Source organism: Rana temporaria, chromosome 1 (genome assembly GCF_905171775.1).
Source record: "Rana temporaria chromosome 1, aRanTem1.1, whole genome shotgun sequence".
In the NCBI taxonomy this organism is placed as follows: Eukaryota; Metazoa; Chordata; class Amphibia; order Anura; family Ranidae; genus Rana; species Rana temporaria.
The window spans coordinates 59,924,943-59,943,836 of record NC_053489.1 but is presented as its reverse complement, the minus strand read 5'-3'; the positions used below and the strand labels follow the sequence as shown (position 1 = coordinate 59,943,836).

The following is an 18,894-nucleotide window of genomic DNA, read 5'->3' as shown; positions in this document are numbered from 1 at the left end:
ACCACAGCCCAGGCTTTTGGGGAAGAAACCCTTGTCTTGTGAGGGGGATGTGGCCTGGTAAGGTTGGAGGGGCTTTCCTGACCTGCCAGACTGCGTGCCCTGATTATGATCTGGTATGGATTTTAAAGGGTGGAGGGCACGCCGTTTTTTTTTTTTTTTTTTTTTTTTTAGCGTAGGGTTTCTCAGGGCTGCTTATTGGGAAATTATCCTTTCTCAATAACATTCATCAGTAGCCCTGAGGAAGTCCTTTGACCCCCAAAACGCCTTGGCTATATTGTATCATCTTTACTCTCAATAAAGCGTTTTTATATTCACATCAACTGTGCTCCTTTTACACTTACTTTTCTTGAAGACATACTTTTAGGACATGATCATTAGGTCTTGCTGAATGGTCATCTAACTACAATAAAATGTTGGAACTCTTGAAAATTGGATACATTAATACATGATTCCATGCAAGACAAAATTGTTGTAATAGGTAGGAATAAAGAAAGGTAAGAAAACATGGAAATCCATGTTTAAATCCACTGATCGATCAGCTTGTTAAATAAAAGTAAGTTGGTGATATAGATCACACCAAAATCTTGAATTCATTAAAGTAAAAAAAAATAAAAATTTTAAGCGTTTCCTTTCTTGTCCTAATCTGACTAGATCTCACCAAATTCTAAAGCCTTGTCTACACTTCAGGTTGGGGCGTGTGTTTTTACTGCTCCACTTTAGCTGGAAAGGCAGCGGCCAGGGGTGTATGCATGCTGTGGCTGCAAAGCAGGAATTATATTTCCTGTTGAGCTCAGGTGAGCATGTGTTTGTGGCGCATTAGTCTGACATTTAGGGGGTTAAAACCAGGCAGTGAGGAGGAGATACAACTTCTCCTCACCCAATGTAAGATAAAGTCGGCAACCAGGTGAGTATTGATAAAATCAAACGGCCCACAAGCATAGTTGATCAATTTATCAATATTCACCTGGTTGCCAAATTCACCTTACATTGGAGGCTGCTTGTCAAGCACGGTGAGTAAAGAGAGTGCTAGCCAATCCTATTCCTGCAATTGGGTTGTTATGCCAGTACTTTACATGATTAGTTGAACAAGCGGACAGGTGACAAATGCTAGCAAAGCAAGTATAAACAAGGCCTAAGAGAGCTTTTGGTATCTTTATTTGCTAAAAACCTACCTATAGTTATATGAATTTGATTCACTTTGATTTAAACTTTGTTTTATATCCATCTAAAATTGATTATTACTTTATTATTTTTTTAGGTGAAGAACAGTTCTTGTTTGGGTCATATAAGGAATCAGTAGAGTTCTGGAAGAGAGAATTACTGGAAGCCAGTCTTCAGGGTAAATTGTAATGCATCCGTGCATGAAAACGTACCATTTTCCTAGATGTGACGATTTCTAATGGAAAATCAAATGGGGAAAAAAAAAAGTTTGCAAGGGAATGCATAAATCGGAATTCAGCAGGCGCTACAGAGTATAAAAGAGAAGAGAGGCGCCTCTAAGGCCCCTTTGACATAATAACCCCGCTCGAATCCGCCTGTCCGTTTGTTAAGGCGTATCCGAGTGGGCCATCCATTGACTCCTATGGGCAGACGGATGTCAGCGGAGATGTGTCCGTTGACACCTGCCTGCCATCCGATCCGCACAAGACAGACGTATGGCGATAAGTCTGTCATCCATCTTGGCAGATCGGATTGGATGAGATCTGATGAAAACAGACATGCTGTCGGTTTTCGTCCGATCTCCCCATAGAAATCAGCGGGGCTCTGACAGGTCCCTCCCCGCTCAGTGAGCAGGGATGGACCTGTCATCCACCGGCTTAGCGGGGATTAACAGAGAGCAAGCTCCTGCTGAGCTGGCTGACTCCGCTGAGTGGATCTGCCCCGTGTGAAAGGGGCCTAGGTGTAGCAATATGGTTACATTTAATGAAGGTACAACATTTAGCAACTTACATGGTTGATGATTAAAACGGGCACATCTAAGTATGCAGGCATCCGGGGTAAAGCTGTCCACATAGACCATCAGATCGCTCTACTTCAGGGTAGACTTCCCGGGCAAGATTAGAGACTGACAGCGGTGAAAGCCGATACCAATTTATTTTTTTTTTTTCCCCCGGCTTTCTTAAGGCCGATATCAGGTGCCTATATTCTGTATATTTTATTTCATTTTTTTATCACTTTTATTGCTGTCACAAGGAATGTAAACAACCCTTGTGACAGTAATAGGCAATTGTCTATAAGACCTCAAACCCCTCCACTGCACTGAAAAATAATCAAAACTCCAAGATCATCGGTTTTGAATACTTTTTATTTTTTAAAACTGGCCTTTAGGATGAGAGTAATCTAGGGTTACTATATGCGAGACCAAACCAAGCAATTGGCTTGGTTTGTGTCTCTGGCCAGGCCGCGGACATGCCAGCTGGTCATTTGGGGTTCCCGTTTGGACAGGAGACCCGGGCTGAGCAGCGAAGGGGGGTGGGAGGGTGGGTCCCCCCCCCCCCACTACTTGTGATAACGGCCAAGCAGCTGCTTAGAATTGTACCACTGCAGGCATCACCCTGGTACAACCACTTGAGTCATTTCGGTAATATCGATACCGTTTGTTATCGATACTGCGCCGATAATCGGTCGACCCCTAGTGCGGAGGATGGTCTATGTGGACAGCTTTACCCCGGATGCCTGCTTGGAAGTGCCCGTTTTCTGTTTCAATATTTTTATTGAAAATAATTACAATAGGGTCCACAACGCAGGTGGAGCATATCAAAACATTTAAAAACGGGTATAAAAGAGAAATCTAATGAGGAAGGGAGGAGTCTGAAGATGGCGCGGTCAGTGTGAAGGAGTAGCTAGACGGAGGTGCTCGCTCTCCAGCCCGCTCTGAGGACCGGGGATGTCCAGGATGTCTAGGAGCCGGATTCTCTGTTCCTCCCGCTAGGTCGCCCCCCCCCCCCCCCCCCCCCCCCGGGCTGAAGTCGCGGACCCCTGGAGCGGATTGGATCGGATCCTCACCCCCCTCGATCGGGTTAGCCTGACGCGCTGGCAGTGCGGCTTCCCCGGCTTCCTGGATCGCGCCGGCTGATTGGGTGGCGGCGGTGGTTTGCAGTGGCGTGCAGAGACGAGAGGAAGGAGCTCCGGGACAGTGCTTGAAGTAAGGGGGGGGATTCCCAGAGGTGAGCGGGGGCCGGAGCCCCCCCTGAGGCAACAGGCTGATAAGTCTCCCTCCAACGGAGTGTACGGGTGGCTGAGCTATTGAGGTGAGCCGCACCTCCCCACCGCACCCCCCCTCCAGATAGTAATATAGAAGAGGAGGCTGAGGGAAGGGGAGACACGGCGCCAGGCAACCCGGCAGTAAAAATCCCATGGGAAAGGATCCAGCCCACCGCCAATGTCAGCAAAAGTAGGTCCAGAGACACAGGGAAACATATCACAGCAGTCTCTATCCTTTCCTCTCCCTGTGTGAAAATTACCAGATTGGTGAGTACATGTTTGAGCTCATTGCAAGTGGCAGAGTGGTGAGTACAAACGTCCTTTTTATGAGTTAAAGAACGAGTTAAAGAACTAAGGAAAAAAAAATAAGTATACATATACATAAATCTCAATGGGACATTTTTACAGAAGAACTGGTAACTGGAAGGGACTGATATGAAGACAGGCAATGAGGAGATACAAGGGACATGAGTGCTTTTCTGTCATTTCCTGTGCTTCTCGAGATGTGATTATAAGGATGCTGGTAATTCTAAAGCTTTGGTGACGGCCCCCCCGTTACATCCCCCCTTTGCCCATTGGGAGTGATGAGAGAGACGGGGAGAATTCCCTTTTTTTTTTTTTTTTTTCCCCTCTCTCCGTGTTCCCTAATTTTTTTTCTCCCTTCTATTAGACAACATAGATGTAACACATCTTGGACCCTTTTTATATTATACTGCAATATTTATAATATATAAGTACACGCAGGCCTGGCAGAGAACGTAATTATAAACTGACGGATATAATGGTTAAAGCACAGCAAACAGTATAATTAACCATACTAAAAAGCCCTGAAAACCTGTAAAAGGAGGTCATTGAGTGCGACGCGCACTGGTGACCGACAGAAGAAGGGGGTTAATATACGTGCTGGGTGCTCCGAAGGTCTTTAATTTAAAACCAAAGCCAAAAAGTAGAAATACCAAATCAACTTTAAAAAGTGATACCAAAGGGCATTGTCCCGTGCAGCATACACCTCCCATAAGTGCAAAGGGGTCTTACTATAGAATTTGCTGTAAAGCGGTGTAGTTTAATCACAAGCGCAGCAAGAAGCACGGGTAAGCAATCAGGACTACAGCAGGACTGAAAGGGGGTGAAGGATGACCACAAGGGGAAAAGGAGTAAAAGGCGGGGCAATCCCAAAGGTCCCCCGCTTAAGTCAAAGTCCAGGCCCAATGTGCAAATTTGTGACCCATGGGACAAATGGAGAAAATCAGCAGATAGAAAAACCGTCAATAACCCGAGGAGGCCAGGTAGAAAAGGAAAAGAAGAAAGAGAAGAAAAAAGGGACTGTTAATATCTTGACAGACTCAGAAACTCTCTCAGAGTCACTATTAGAGAAAAAAACAGATCAAGATAGAGAAACAGATAAAGAGATGGACCTGGGACAGGGAGACAGAGAAGAAACGCAGGACATTACACTTTTGCCAACAAAAAAGGAAATGGAAGGAATGTTTGCCGCTCTAGAAAGATCACTTAAAACGCAAATGGAAAAAATGGAGAGAAATATGGGGCACATATTGGAAAGAGTGGAAGAAGTTGAGAAAAAAGTCGATCACAACATAACCTCAGTTAAAAAATTAGAAGATGAAATAAAAGCATTAAAAATAAATCAACGAGAACAGGCGTATAAATTAGAAGATCAAGAAAATAGGGAAAGAAGGAAGAATATAAGAATACGCGGAGTTCCAGAAACGACAGAGGCTGAGGATCTCTCAGAAACAATAAGAAAAATTTGCAATCCAATACTGGAGAGAGAAATAACTTCCCCACTAAAAATAGAACGTGCGCATAGGATAAGACGAGCTAGAGAGAGAGCACAGGAATACCCTAGAGATATTATAGTGCGATTTGAAAGTTGGGAAGAGAAGAACCAACTATGGAGAAAACTGAGAGGGAAGTCGCCATTAGAATTCGATCAGCATAATATTCAAATATACCAAGATCTATCACAAGAGACGTTAAATAGAAGAAGAAACTTAAAACCATTGTTAAGAGTCTTGCAGGAACATGATATACAATATAATTGGGGTTTCCCAGCCTGCCTGATAGGCAGGAAAAACGGTATCTCGGCAAGACTGAGGTTTATAGAGGAAGTGCCAGAATTTTGTCAGAGATTAGATATCCCAACACCAAAAAAGGACTGAAAACGTTAGATGGCGGAGTGGGGGGGGGGGAAAGGGGGGGGGAGGAGGGATGGGGAGGTTCTAAACAGTAAGCTACAGGAGCGGGACTGGAGAGGGGGCGGATCCGGAGGGCACTCCTTCCCCAATTCCCCAGTATAGGGGGGTAGGAGACCGGGCTAAAATAGAACTCCACCTTAGCCCAAGGAGCAAAAGAGCGCCTGGAGCGCCAAATCGAAAAAGCTCTAAAAGACCATAGGGTCAGGGATCGATTGGGGGGAAGGGAGGGAGGGGGGAGGCGATGAGAAAGCCCCACATGAAGAACAGGGGGGCAAGATATGACGGGAGGGGAGGGCGGGGGGGGGGAGACAGGAGAAGGGGAGAGGGGGGGAGGGGGGAGGGGGAAAATAGAAGGGCCTGGTGGGGGGTCTTAGATCTGTGTGTCTTGCAACGGAAAAAAATATACGTATCAGAGAAAGGTAAAAAAAAAAAAAAAAAGAGAAAGAAATGACAAATATAAATTTTATAACATATAATGTAAGAGGTCTCAGTTGCCCGGAAAAAAGGCATATGGTATTAAGAGAGGTCGAAAGGTACTCCGCTGAAATAGTTTTTTTGCAAGAGACACACATAACTTTGGACTCAAATGTTAGACTGTATTCTCGGGCAGTCCCCACTTGGTACTACGGGGACTCCCCAAAGAAAAGATCTAAGGGGGTTGCTATAGGAATAGGGAAGAACATCACTTTTACAATAGAAGATAGGAAAGTTGACCCAGATGGACGTTATTTGTTTCTGAGAGGGGTACTCCAAGGGAAAAAATATACGCTCGCAAACATATACTGTCCAAATAGACAACCTCATAAATATCTGAGGGGGCTCTTGAACGTTTTAATGGACTTCAAGCAAGGTCAAGTAATTTTAGCAGGAGACCTCAATCTTTCAATGGACTATCATCTAGATAATACGTCTGGTGCACAGAGACGAAATATTAAACAGCTAAGAATATTGGGAAAAAAAATGCATAGTCACTGTTTAATAGATCCTTGGAGGATTACATATCCAAATAAAAAGGACTATACATATTACTCTTCTGTGCACGGAACATATTCAAGATTGGATTATATAATGGTAGACCATGAGTCGTTGGAAGACGTAGTTAAAACATCAATAGGGGTAACCACAATCTCAGATCACGCTCCGGTAATAGTGAAAATAAGATTCAAAGAGATAGAGCAAAGAAAAGGAACGTGGAACTTAAACGAAGAACTCATAGAGGATACAGAGGTAAACAATACAGTAAAAATCGACTTGGAACAATATTTCACTCTTAATAATACACCAGAAGTAAAGATGGCAACTGTTTGGGAGGCCCATAAGGCATACATTAGAGGGAAATTAATTGCAATTGGAGCAGGGAAAAAAAAGATAAGAAAATTAAACATGGAAAAATTAACATCTGAATTATTTGAACTGGAACAAACGCATAAAGAGCGAGGAGAAAATGAGGTATATCAAGAAATTGTGATAAAGAGGGCCCAGCTCAGAGACTTGATGAAGGTAGAAACAAGGAAAATATTCAAAAATGTCAGAAAAGAGAGGTATAAATGGGGGAACAAACCAGGGAAATATCTAGCCAGAATATCAAGGGAAAAAAAAATAAAAAATTACATAGAAAAAATAAAAAACCAAGACGGTCTTATGAAATATAAGACATCGGAAATTGCGGAAGCTTTTCAGACTTATTATAGTACATTATATTCAATAAGAATTAACGAAACTCAAGAGCAGCAAAATATTAGAATAAGGAAAATCAAGGAATACCTAAAAGAAGTGAACTTACCTAAAATAACTCAAAACGACAGGGAATCCCTGGATGCCTCTATAACTCAAGAGGAGATTTATAGAGCCCTCCAGGAAACACCGGGTGGTAAGAGTCCAGGCCCCGACGGTTTGCCGATTAAATATTATAAAAAATTTCGAGAACTTTTGGTCCCTGAGATGTGTAATTACTTCAATAAAATAGGAGAGGAAGAGGAAATGAGAAAAGAATCGCTGCTAGCAAGTATTTCTATAATCCCTAAAACAGGAAAAGATGGAACGTTGTGTTCAAACTATCGACCAATAGCATTGTTAAATGCAGACCTAAAGGTTTATGCGAAAATACTAGCAACTAGGATAAAAAGTTTAATGCCGGAATTAATAAATATAGATCAGGCAGGCTTTGTAGCGGGCAGAGAGGGGAGAGATAATAGCATAAGGACCCTGCTGCTGCTACAACAGGATCCAAAAAAGAAACCCTCAGTCGTACTCATGTCTCTAGATGCTGAAAAAGCATTCGACAGAGTCGACTGGGGGTTTATGATGGAAACTCTACAAAATATAGGTCTGGGACCAAGATTTTTGAAATGGGTAAAAAACCTATATAGCCACCCGACGGCAAGGGTAAAGGTCAATGGGAGTATGTCGTCTGCGTTCGAAATGAAAAATGGTACCAGACAGGGGTGCCCGCTCTCACCCCTCCTATATGTAATAGCACTGGAACCACTGTTAGCAAAAATCCGGGAAAACCCGGACATAGGAGGGGTGAGAGTGGGAGATGACGAACACAAGGTGGCGGCATACGCAGACGACATACTCCTATACCTGACTAAACCTAGAGTTTCCCTCCCTAACGTTATAAAGGAAATAAAAAGATACGGTGAACTTTCCAACTTTAAAATAAACCCGATAAAAACAGTAATTCTAAATGTGGGGATAGAAAAAAAAGAAGCAGAAGAGCTGCAGAAGGATTTCCCATTTACATGGGAAAAGGAAGCTATTACATATTTAGGAATAAAGATCACACCAACAGTTGAAAAACTCTACATAGCCAACTTCGTCCCCTTAATTAATGACATTAACCAAGACTTGAAAAATCTCGCAAGAAAACACATCTCCTGGATAGGAAAGATAAATGCGTTTAAAATGATGATACTACCGAAGATAACATATAAACTCCAAATGCTCCCAATAAAGATACCGCAAAGCTTCTTTAAGGTAATTAAAACAATAATCTCGAAATATATATGGGCAGGTAAAAAGGCCAGAATAAGCTACACACAACTGAGCCTGAAAAAAAAAGGAGGCGGGTTGGGACTCCCCGACATAAAAAGATATTATTTTGCCGTTAATTTAGCTAGGTTAGTAGAATGGACAAATACACATACCAAAAAAAAATGGGCACGTATGGAAGAGAAAATAAGTAATGCACAATTAAACAGAAACATTTGGATACCACCAAAGACGAGGAAATTGGGCACAAACACACATAGTATAACAAAAAATGTTCTTAAAATATGGGACACTTTATTTAGACGGGAAAAATGGGAGTATAACTCTCCATTAATCCCATTAGCAGGCACAAAGTTCTTCCCACCAGGTAATGGAACACGTTTCGGCAAGCAATTGGGTGAGAAAAAATTAAAAGATATTGTCACACGGGGAAAAATAAAAGCAAGACAGGATATAATAGTGGGAGAAGGGGAGCAACGGATGAGTGAATGGGAGTATTTACAGTTAAAACACTTTGTGAGCACACTACCACAACCGATTCGTGAAGAAAAAACATTAAACCCAATAGAAAAAATATGCAGTATAGATGGGCCACTGACACATGGTATATCAAAAGCATATGGAATATTAACGGAGCTCGAGACCCAGGAAACACTGCCCTGCCTAGAAAAATGGGAAAGCGATTTGGGTAAAAAGATTGACAAATCACAAATGATAGGTGCAGTTTATAATTATGCCTCAGATATAACTTCCATAGAAGCAAATTATAAGTGTATGGTTCGATGGCACTTGACCCCATCAAGAATGAATAAAATCCATCCAAAAAACTCAGAGCTTTGTTGGAGGAATTGTAAGCAAAAAGGGACAACTATGCACATATGGTGGGATTGCCCGAGAATACAGGAGTATTGGAAAGAAGCCCTGGAATATATCGAAAAAATAACAGGGGAGAGGATCCCGTGTAGCCCATTGCCCTGTCTATTTCATGGAACCGAAAAAACAAAAAAACAATACGCAATAACCCTGGTTCCAGTGCTGCTAAATGCAGCAAAGGCCCTGATTCCAAAAAACTGGCTACACCCAAAAAGGCCATCAATTAAAGAATTGATGGAAAGGGTGGAATACATAGAAGAGATGGAGTACCTGGCCTGTGGAGAGACAGGAGGAGTGGATAGATATAATGAGGTGTGGGAAAAATGGAAAGTTTTTAAATCTTCGGAAAAGTTTGTTCAAGGAATGACAGAAGTGGATAAGTGAGAAAACAAAAAAAAAAAGAAGATTGCAAGGCACACAGACAGGGGGGGGGGAGGGGGGCTAGGGGGAAAGAAAAGAAAAAAAAGTAGGAAAAGAGGGGAGGGAAAAGGGAAAAAAAAAAAAAAAAAAAAAAAAAAAAAAAAAACCCCACGCATGATGCGAAGCCACCAAAGAGACGTTAAGGGCGGTCTAACCGTGAGCAAGTCTCGTTGTCAAGTATGAGCGGAGTCTGAAGTGGAAAAAAAAAAAAAAAAGAAAAAAAAAAAAAAAAAAAAAAAAAAAGAGAAATCTAATATTATACCACCAGTTATTTCTGACACAAGGGGATGCCATATAGATGAGTAATTCAACATAAAAGAAAAAAGGGATTCTCATAGAACAAATGGCAGTCCCATTAAGAAAACCCCCCACCAGGGGGTACATTAGAACCCATACTTTGCCACCACCCGCCAGCATGGGCCGTGAGTATACATAATGTGCAAACCACAAGTGGAAGCAACACAACTAAATGAAAAGGCAAGTGTGAATCCAAGAAGGAAAAGGGGGAGGGGGGGGGGAATTAGAAAGAAGGAAAGACAAAGAAAGTAAAGAAACAAAAAAAGGAGAAAGAGGAAAGAGACCAAGCAAAAGGAAAAAGGACTGTCTGAACGACCGCCTCCATTCCTCAGTCGGCTAACAGTTGGAGATACTTAATCCAAGGATCTCAAACACAGTCGAACTTAACAGTCTAATCTTGAAAGATACCGACCAGCTTTTTGTTGAGCATGATCCGTGTGCGTTTATTTTTCATAATGGCTAGATCTACCACTGGTTTCTTTCAAGCAGTCGCTATAAAGTTTTTTTGCCGCAAGAAACATGAAGTGGATTACATTTTGAACATGCTTGGGAGCATCAATGACAGGCTCGTTGAGAAGAGCTACCTTTGGGTTTTTAACTATTAGCTGTGCCTGTTAAAAATCATCAACCATGTGAGTTGCTAAATGTTGTACTTTCATTAAATGTAACCAAATTGCTACACTTAGAGATGCCTCTCTTACTTGAGCTTGAAAGAATTTAAATGTTAACCCTTTGCTAGTTAGACTTTGGCTGTGTGTTGGGTTATTTTGAGGGGACAGCAAATTTACACTGTTATACAAGCTGTACACTCACTACATAGTGAAATTTCTTCAGTGTTGTCACATGAAAAGATATAATAAAATGTTTACAAAAATGTAAGGGGTGTACTCACTTTTGTGACATAGTGGGGGTCATTTACAAAAGGAAAATCCTCTTTGCACTGCAAGTGCACTTGGAAGTGCAGTCGATTTGGGTCAGAGGGGGACATGCAAGGAAAATAAAAAACAGTATTTTAGCTTGCACATGATTGGATGATAAAATCAGCAGAGCTTCCCCTCATTTCAGATCTACCCCTCAGATTTACAGTGACTGCACTTCCAAGTGCACTTGCAGTGCAGAGTGGATTTGTCTTTCGTAAATGACCCCCAGTGTGAACACGTCCCCTTTTACCTAGGTAAATATATTTCTAAGACCCGGTTTACACTGGGGCGATTCGTCAGGCGACACAGCCGCCTGAAAAGTCGCGTCCCATTGTAGTCAATAGAACCGTTCTAATAGGAGCGACGCAAGTCGCTCCGACTTAGAAAAAGGTTCTTGTACGACTTCGGGGGCGACTCAGGGCGATTTGCATTGACTTCTATACAGAAGTCATTTTGCAAGTCGCCTTAGAAGTCGTCTTCAGGTCGCCTGGCCGAGTCGCCCCCGAAGTCGTGCCGCTCCAGTGTGAACCGGCTCTAAACGTTCTATTGACATAACATTTTCACCACATGTCGGTAACAAGCCATACAATTCTTACATACAAAGAAACTAAAACAAATAAGTTCAGAATGTAAGTTATGTGTGATAAAATGGAATGATACAGGGAAAAAGTATTGAATATGCCAACTGAAATGTATTTATTACTTGGTACAAAATCCTTTGTTGGTAATGACAGCTTCAAGGCGCCTCCTGTATGGAGAAACTAGTCGCATGCATTGCTCAGGTGTGATTTTGGCCCATTCTTCTACACAGGCAGTCTTCAAATGTTGAAGGTTCTGTTGGCCTCTTCTATGAACTCTGATCTTTAGTTCTTTCCATAGATTTTCGATTGGATTCAAGTCACGTGATTGCTTGGGCCATTCTATCAGCTTTATTTTTTTTTTCTTTGCAACCAATTGAGAGTTTCCTTGGCTTTGTGTTTGGGATCAGTGTCTTGCTGAAATGTCCACCCTCGTTTCATCTTCATAATCCTGGTAGATGACAGCAGACTTTTATCAAAAATGTCTAATGCCGTGTACACATGATCGGAAATTCCGAGAAGAAAACCGTGGATTTTTTTCCAACGGAATGTTGGCTCAAACTTGTCTTGCATACACACAGTCACACAAAATTCCAATCGTCAAGAACGCGGTGACGCACAACACCAAAACGAGCCGAGAAAAATGAAGTTCAATAAATCCAAGCATGCGTCAAATTCATTCCGAGCATGCAGGTTTTTTTTGCGCGTCGGAATTGCACACAGACGATCGGAATTTCCGACAAGAACTTTTCCCATCTGAAAATTTGAGAACCAACGCTCAAATTTTTGCTGTCGGAAATTACGAAAAAGTCCGCTGTGGCCTACACACGGTCGGAATTTCTGATCAAAAGCTCACATTGAACTTTTGTCGGAGATTCAGATCCGTGTGTATGCGGCATTAGTAAATTTTTCCATGTTCTTGTCATATTTTTATGGATGATGATTTTTTGACTGTATAATATTCCGGTATGCACATTTGTGTAGATGATAAAAAATGTTAATATATATAGTGCACTAATGATATACTAATGCAGGGATCCTCAAACTACGGCCCTCCAGCTGTTGTAGAACTACACATCCCATGAGGCATTGTAACACACTGACATTCACAGACATGACTAGGCATGATGGGAATTGTAGTTCCTGAACAACTGGAGGGCCGTAGTTTGAAGACCTATGTACTAATGCATCTTAGAGAGGGCTCTTATATGGACTGTCACTTTAAGAAATCAATCAATGGAAGAAGTTCCAGGGAGGAACGAAACATGTAAAGAAGGGACAGACCCAGTCACATCCTATGCACCATATGCTGTTTTATCTTTACTCTGCTTTCATTTCCCCACCCGGGGACTGGCTGGTGTTCAGGACATTGTTGAGCTGATCTTCTTGACACCGCTTATGGGATTACAACATGCTCGCAACCATTGCAGGCTGACACAGATTTGAGACACCGGTTTACACCAGTGTGCTATGTGATTCACGGCTACCATCCTGTTTGTACGTCTGAGATTTCAGCAGGACATGTCTGTTCAACACACATAGAGGAATTGCTAGACGCAAAGCACGGGATAGCGAGTATATGACAGCCTGCACACTGGTCACATCTGCTTTACCACGTGAGTACCCAGTCCGTACCCAGTCAGTTGAGACCCAGTGACAGCACTGGCTGGACCACATGCATTAGGAGAGACTTTCCTGTCATCATGTACATCGGCTCACATAGATCGTTGCGTTTAACAGCGTTTCTTTGAAAGCAAAAAAATGGTTTCAGACGCCAAAGATTTCCACGTTTCAGACGCCAAACGCGGTAAAAAGCATGTTGAAGCTTGTTTAAAGTTTGCTGCACAACATTTAGACAAGGCAGTAAAATACTGGGAGAATATAGTCTGGTCAGATGAGACCAAATTGAACTCTTGGATGCCATAATACACACCATGTTTGGAGGTCAAATGGCACATCACCCCAAAAACAACCCCATACCAACAGTGAGGTTTGTAGGAGGGAACATCATGGTGTGGTGTAAAAAGAACCCTAGAAAACTGGGAGCCTGATCAATGAAAAAATATACGGCAAGTAGAGCTGCCGCCCACTATATTATTATTATTTTTTTTTTTTTTTTAGGTAAATCTATAGTGCCGTCAATTTACGCAGCGCTTTACATATACATTGTACATTCACATCGGTCCCTTCCCCTTTAAGGAGCTTACAATCTAAGGTCCCCTAACTCGCATTCATATACTAGGGACAATTTTAGACGGAAGCCAATTAACCTACCAGCATGTCTTTGGAGTATAAGGGCTGGGTGTATACAAAAAAAATAGACCATAAAAGTTGCGGAAAAAAATAAAAATAAATGCAAACACCCAAAGGCTATCTCCTCAAATGTATGTTTATTGAATAAAAGATCACAGCATAAAACAGGAGGTAGCTTATACCCTATAAGAACACCCTCCCCTCCCCCCAAGAAAACACACACTTCCCACCCACATACCTACACCCTCCCACTAAAAATATGGATTCCCAACGCTGACTCCCCTAGAGAAGCCTGAAACAGCCCTCCGGGAGAGCTAGGACAGTGCGACCACAACCCCCCCTAAAAGATGGATCCCCTATAACAACGGCACCTGAATGCTGATTGGACCATGGTCGTGAATAGTGGTACTGGTAAAACAGGGTCCTGAATATGGTGACCCTTAAAGCCACAATGGGCAATTGCAGTGGAAGCAAAAAAACAGGAATCCTGGGGCGTTTCTAGGCAGTTGCGTTTAGAATCTTTTTTTGGAATGCAAAAAAATGGGTTCAGACAAATGCTCAGAGTCATTTGAAACAGCAAATGCCTGTAACAGCTTGTAAACGCTGCTAAACACGGTAAGGTTTCATGTACACAGGACGTTTTTACAACTGCTCCTGAACTATTTAACTTGGCAGATAGTAACTCACGTTTCAAAGGTCAGTTTTGCCGCATTTGCATTTAGAAGTGTTTCAAAAAAAAGTTTTATTTTTTTTAAATGCCCAAAAAATAAAAACGCCTATAAACGAAACGCTGCTAAATGTGTGTATATATATGTATATATATATATATATATATATATATATATATATATATATATATATATAAAATATACATTTTATTTATACAATAACCACTTAAAGAACACTTTAAGAAAAGTGCAAAGCAACCAATCGGCAAAAATTTCAACTGGAAGTGTTTTTTCTTACTAGTCTTTGTCAGCCATCTGTGTAATGTCCCTTTTGCAGAGTACGTAGAATGAGAATTTCAGCACATATACATGCCTCTGTGGCTGGACAAGGCTGGGTTCACATATATGCAAATTGGATGCGTTTTAAGCTGCATCCAATTCGCATGACATGTAAATGTGACCGGGGTGGGCACGGTGCAGTTTCAAGAAGGGGTCCTGTGCGTTTTTGGGTCCAGTTCAGGTTCAAACAAAAATTTGCACCTGAACCGTTGAACTTAAACGCACCGGACCCTAGACTGAAAACTGCAGCTGCACACATGTGATTCTGGCCTAACTGTTCCTGAGAGTATGGACAGGCATTTTTTAATTATATTAGTTGATGTTATTTGCCATGTTGTAGTAACCTTTAAAAATGTGTTTTGTGTTGTGGTGTAGGAGGAAGTCGAGCTGGGTTACTTCAGACTCGGTATTACTTGGCAATACTTTACTGTCACTTATATCACTACAATTTAAATGATGCACAAGGCCTGTGTGACCAGCTGGTGAAGGTGCTGCTGATTCGATCGGATCTGCTGGCAGAGACCGAGCATGGTAAGATCACTGCTTGCACTATTTCAGTAACTGTATCTGTAGGACAATACTCTGATAGCTCTCCGTGTTTTCTGTGTATTTAGATGGTGAGGAATCTGATGAGCGACTCTTGGAGAAGATTCACCCTGAAGCAGCGCTGGCTGTTATCCAATCTATGGGGAGATTCATGGCTGCATATTTCACTAACCAGCTGCTGTATGTCTTCCCTCCACACAATGTCTGTGTTCTGGCACCTCTGCATATTGTAATAGGTGGGTCTTAATATGTGAACTTTTTGCATTGTTAATTTGTTGTGTGTAAATGTTGGGGCCTGCCCCAAAATCCAAGAGTTCTCTGCACAAGTGGTGAGGTTCCTTCATGATATAATGTGTTCCCTGTTGGCTACACCCCAAACCATGCAAACTAGGGTTACACCCAGACCCCAAAGCTAACAAATTTATGACAACTTACTTACACAAAACAAATTTACCACAAGAAAGCTGATCGCATGCGGCTGAATGCAAGCTTTTCATTTTACCTTTCAGGCCTGGTTATCAGAAGTTACTGCTACCCTTTCATACAAATAGTTTATCTATATTCATAGAGGTTGTCCCTCCCAATATAATAGGATTCGGGGCCCATGGTTGCAGCATTCTCACACATCTGTTGGGCCCTGGGGTCATGCTAAATATTTATGACCTTTTTGCTTAACAATGATGCTCTTGTATACACTGTAGTCATATTGTACTGTTGCCGTTACTCTGATGTTCTCTATCTGATCGCCATGGGGTAATATAGTCATTACAAGCTGATTACTGTTAGTATATAAATCTGTAGTTTAAGATTTATTATCTCAAAGATATGATAAGAGTTAAATAAGAGTTCTTTTGACCAGAAGTGAAAGCTTCAATATAATAAACCTTCTATTAGAGCTTATACAAAGTCTAATCTAACACACAGAAACTATCTATAGTCTTAAACATGCAGGAAACGGTAGGTTAAAGCGGAGTTCCACCCAAAAGTGGAACTTCCACTTAATCCACTCCTCGCCCCCTTACATGCCACATTTGGCATGTCATTTTGTTGGGGGGGAGTGGGGGCTTCAGGAGGAGGGGGACATCCTGTCCCACTTCCGCCGAGGGGCCGCTAAGGCGATACGTCATATCGCCTTTTGACGGCCCCTCCCTGTAGGCAATCACCTGGGATACGTGACAGGTCCCAGGAGATTGCCTGTCCAATCAGATAGTGCAGCGCCGCTTGCTCAGTGAGTGCCCGGCCGTGAAGCCAAAAGCTATCACGGCCGGGTGCCCATAGTAACAATGAGGACGCTATTTATTACTGACTCACCCTCTGTACATGATCATTTTCCTCTTGCTGGACCAGGGGTCTAGAAACGTTATAAACCAAGGGCCAGTTTACTGTCTTTTAAAATTTAGGGGGGCCAGACTGTGGCCAGTGGTAAGAGAAAATTTCCTGTTATCAGTGGGAGTAAACCATGCCCCATCATTGCAATTAGGAGCAGGAGTGACCCATCGTTGGTATCAGTGAGAGGAATATTGCCCATTAATCAGTGTCAGTAATTGTACCTCACAGTGGAAGAAATGGTGCCCCATCATTGGTGTCAGTGTGAGGAATATGACCCACGTTCCTTTTTTTTCATGCTTTCTTCTCTCGCACTTTCCTTTCTCCCCCTACTTCACTCCAATTTTCCCCTACTCCCTTTTTTTATGCCCCCCCCTTCCTGTGAACATCACCACTCCCATCGCCCAAAACGTACAAACATTCCTTATCTCAACATATCCTCTGACAACCACCTTTAGGCTGCATTCACACTACAGCGTTTTGAATCGTGGGCAGATTCGCTGCAAATGTGATGTGTGAATGGCAAATCACGGGACTCGCATTTGAGAAGCCATGCATTTGAATGACACCTCCAAAATCACGTTGCGAGTCTGCCACGATTTGTTGCGGCAATCCGCATCATGCTTCCCCCGATGCGGATTGCAGCGTGAATTAACACGTGACAATCGCAAATGAATGGTATTTCAAATGCAAGTCTCACGTTTTGTCATTCACACAACGGCGCTGTCAAATCGTGGGAGGATTTGCGGCAAATCTGCCCGTGTTTAAAAACGCTGTAGTGCGAATGTAGCCCTAGGCTCCATGCACACTAGCATTTTTCATAAGCTCAAAAAAGCTGATAAATAGGATTTTTGTTCCAGCTTCTAGTAGCATTTTAGTAGCTTTTAGGAGCATTAGAATTTTATGAGCATTTTTGCAGTACATTTTTTTTCTGCTCCTAGACGCTGAAGCTCAAAAAATGCTAATAGCCTAAAGTAGTGTTCATGGACACAAAGGATAACACTATGTGGCTTCTAGGAGCAGAGAAAAAATGCTGATAACAGTTTCTAGGCGTACAGTAATAGTTATCATTGGTTATGTCATGGGTATTTTCACCTCTCTTGCATTACTTTCTGGTATCTTGTACTAGACAGTTGTATTTAGGTTATTTTTTTTTGTATTCTATTTATATTGAGACAAATTACTCAAGTAATGTTATATTGCATATTTCACAGACCGTTTTCCAAGAGTGGTTACTTTACAGCACAGCATAGTGGCCAGTGCAGTCAGAGATCAGAACCTTTCCAGCGTCTGGACAGTGGAGTATGCTCTAGATCTGCTTCTAATTGGTGGATTGATACCAGAGGCTGCATGGCTGGCAAATAATCTGGGAGATTGGAAGATGTCTGTTTCTATGGCAGTGGCCTACAGTCTGCATTTGAAGAGCATTCCTGATGAGTAAGTTACCTGTTCTCTCTGACATTTTCTCAAAAACACATAACTAAAATGAGTGTGCAACAAAACGTAATTGTAAAATATCTTACTGTCTTTAAAGTCCAATTTAACTCTTGTTTTAAATGTTGGAAATACATTTCAGGTGCTTTTAAAATGGTAAGCCCTCATTCGCACATTGATTATGCGATTGGAGCTGTGTGCAGGCAACCTATGTTTCTGTGTATGGATGCAGCGGCTGTACGGGCACACCCTCCATGCATGCCTGTCACATTAGGATGGGCCGATGCATCCCCATAGAAAAACACAGGCTGCCTGCATGCAGCTTTTGCAGCATATCCAAGGCACTCGTTCGCGCTTTACAGGTCACAGTGTGCAAATTTAACTTTTTTGCTTTAGAAAAGCCAGTGGGCTGCAGAGAAGGACAGCTGTTGTTTCTGTGAAAATCAAAATGTTTCTGCTTAAATCCAGTACAACCTTGTCAAGTCAGCGGTAGAGCTCTCTAGTCAGCAACGCTTATGCTCCTTGCTGGTTGGAGTACTCGGCTCTTACTCTGTATTGGAGGTGTGTCTGGCCACTCTAGGGAGGCCGCTACTTTTAGGCTGCATTCACACCTGAGCGTTTTGTCGCCTAAAGCGAAGCTCAAAAACGCTAGAGGGGAAAAAATACATTATTCTCAATGGAGATGGTTCACATTTCCACTCCAAAACGCCTCACGCCGAACGCCTGAAGCTCAAACAAGTTCCGGACCCTTTTTTGTCGCGTGAATCGGGCAGTTTGGGCGTTTTTGAGCGTTTCTATTTCCCATAGAAAGTAATGGAAACGCTCG

At 42.3% G+C, this 18,894-nt stretch overlaps 1 protein-coding gene across 1 annotated transcript in view; it reads left to right on the top strand.

Moving 5' to 3' along the window:
* Positions 1 to 18,894, top strand: part of CPLANE1 (ciliogenesis and planar polarity effector 1) — a 185,927-nt gene that overhangs the window by 51,076 nt on the left and 115,957 nt on the right. The window contains exons 14-17 of the mRNA XM_040338483.1: positions 1,259 to 1,339; positions 15,138 to 15,293; positions 15,377 to 15,544; positions 17,849 to 18,071. Of these exons, the coding sequence (XP_040194417.1) occupies positions 1,259 to 1,339; positions 15,138 to 15,293; positions 15,377 to 15,544; positions 17,849 to 18,071 (628 nt within the window). The remainder of the gene's footprint in view (positions 1 to 1,258; positions 1,340 to 15,137; positions 15,294 to 15,376; positions 15,545 to 17,848; positions 18,072 to 18,894) is intronic.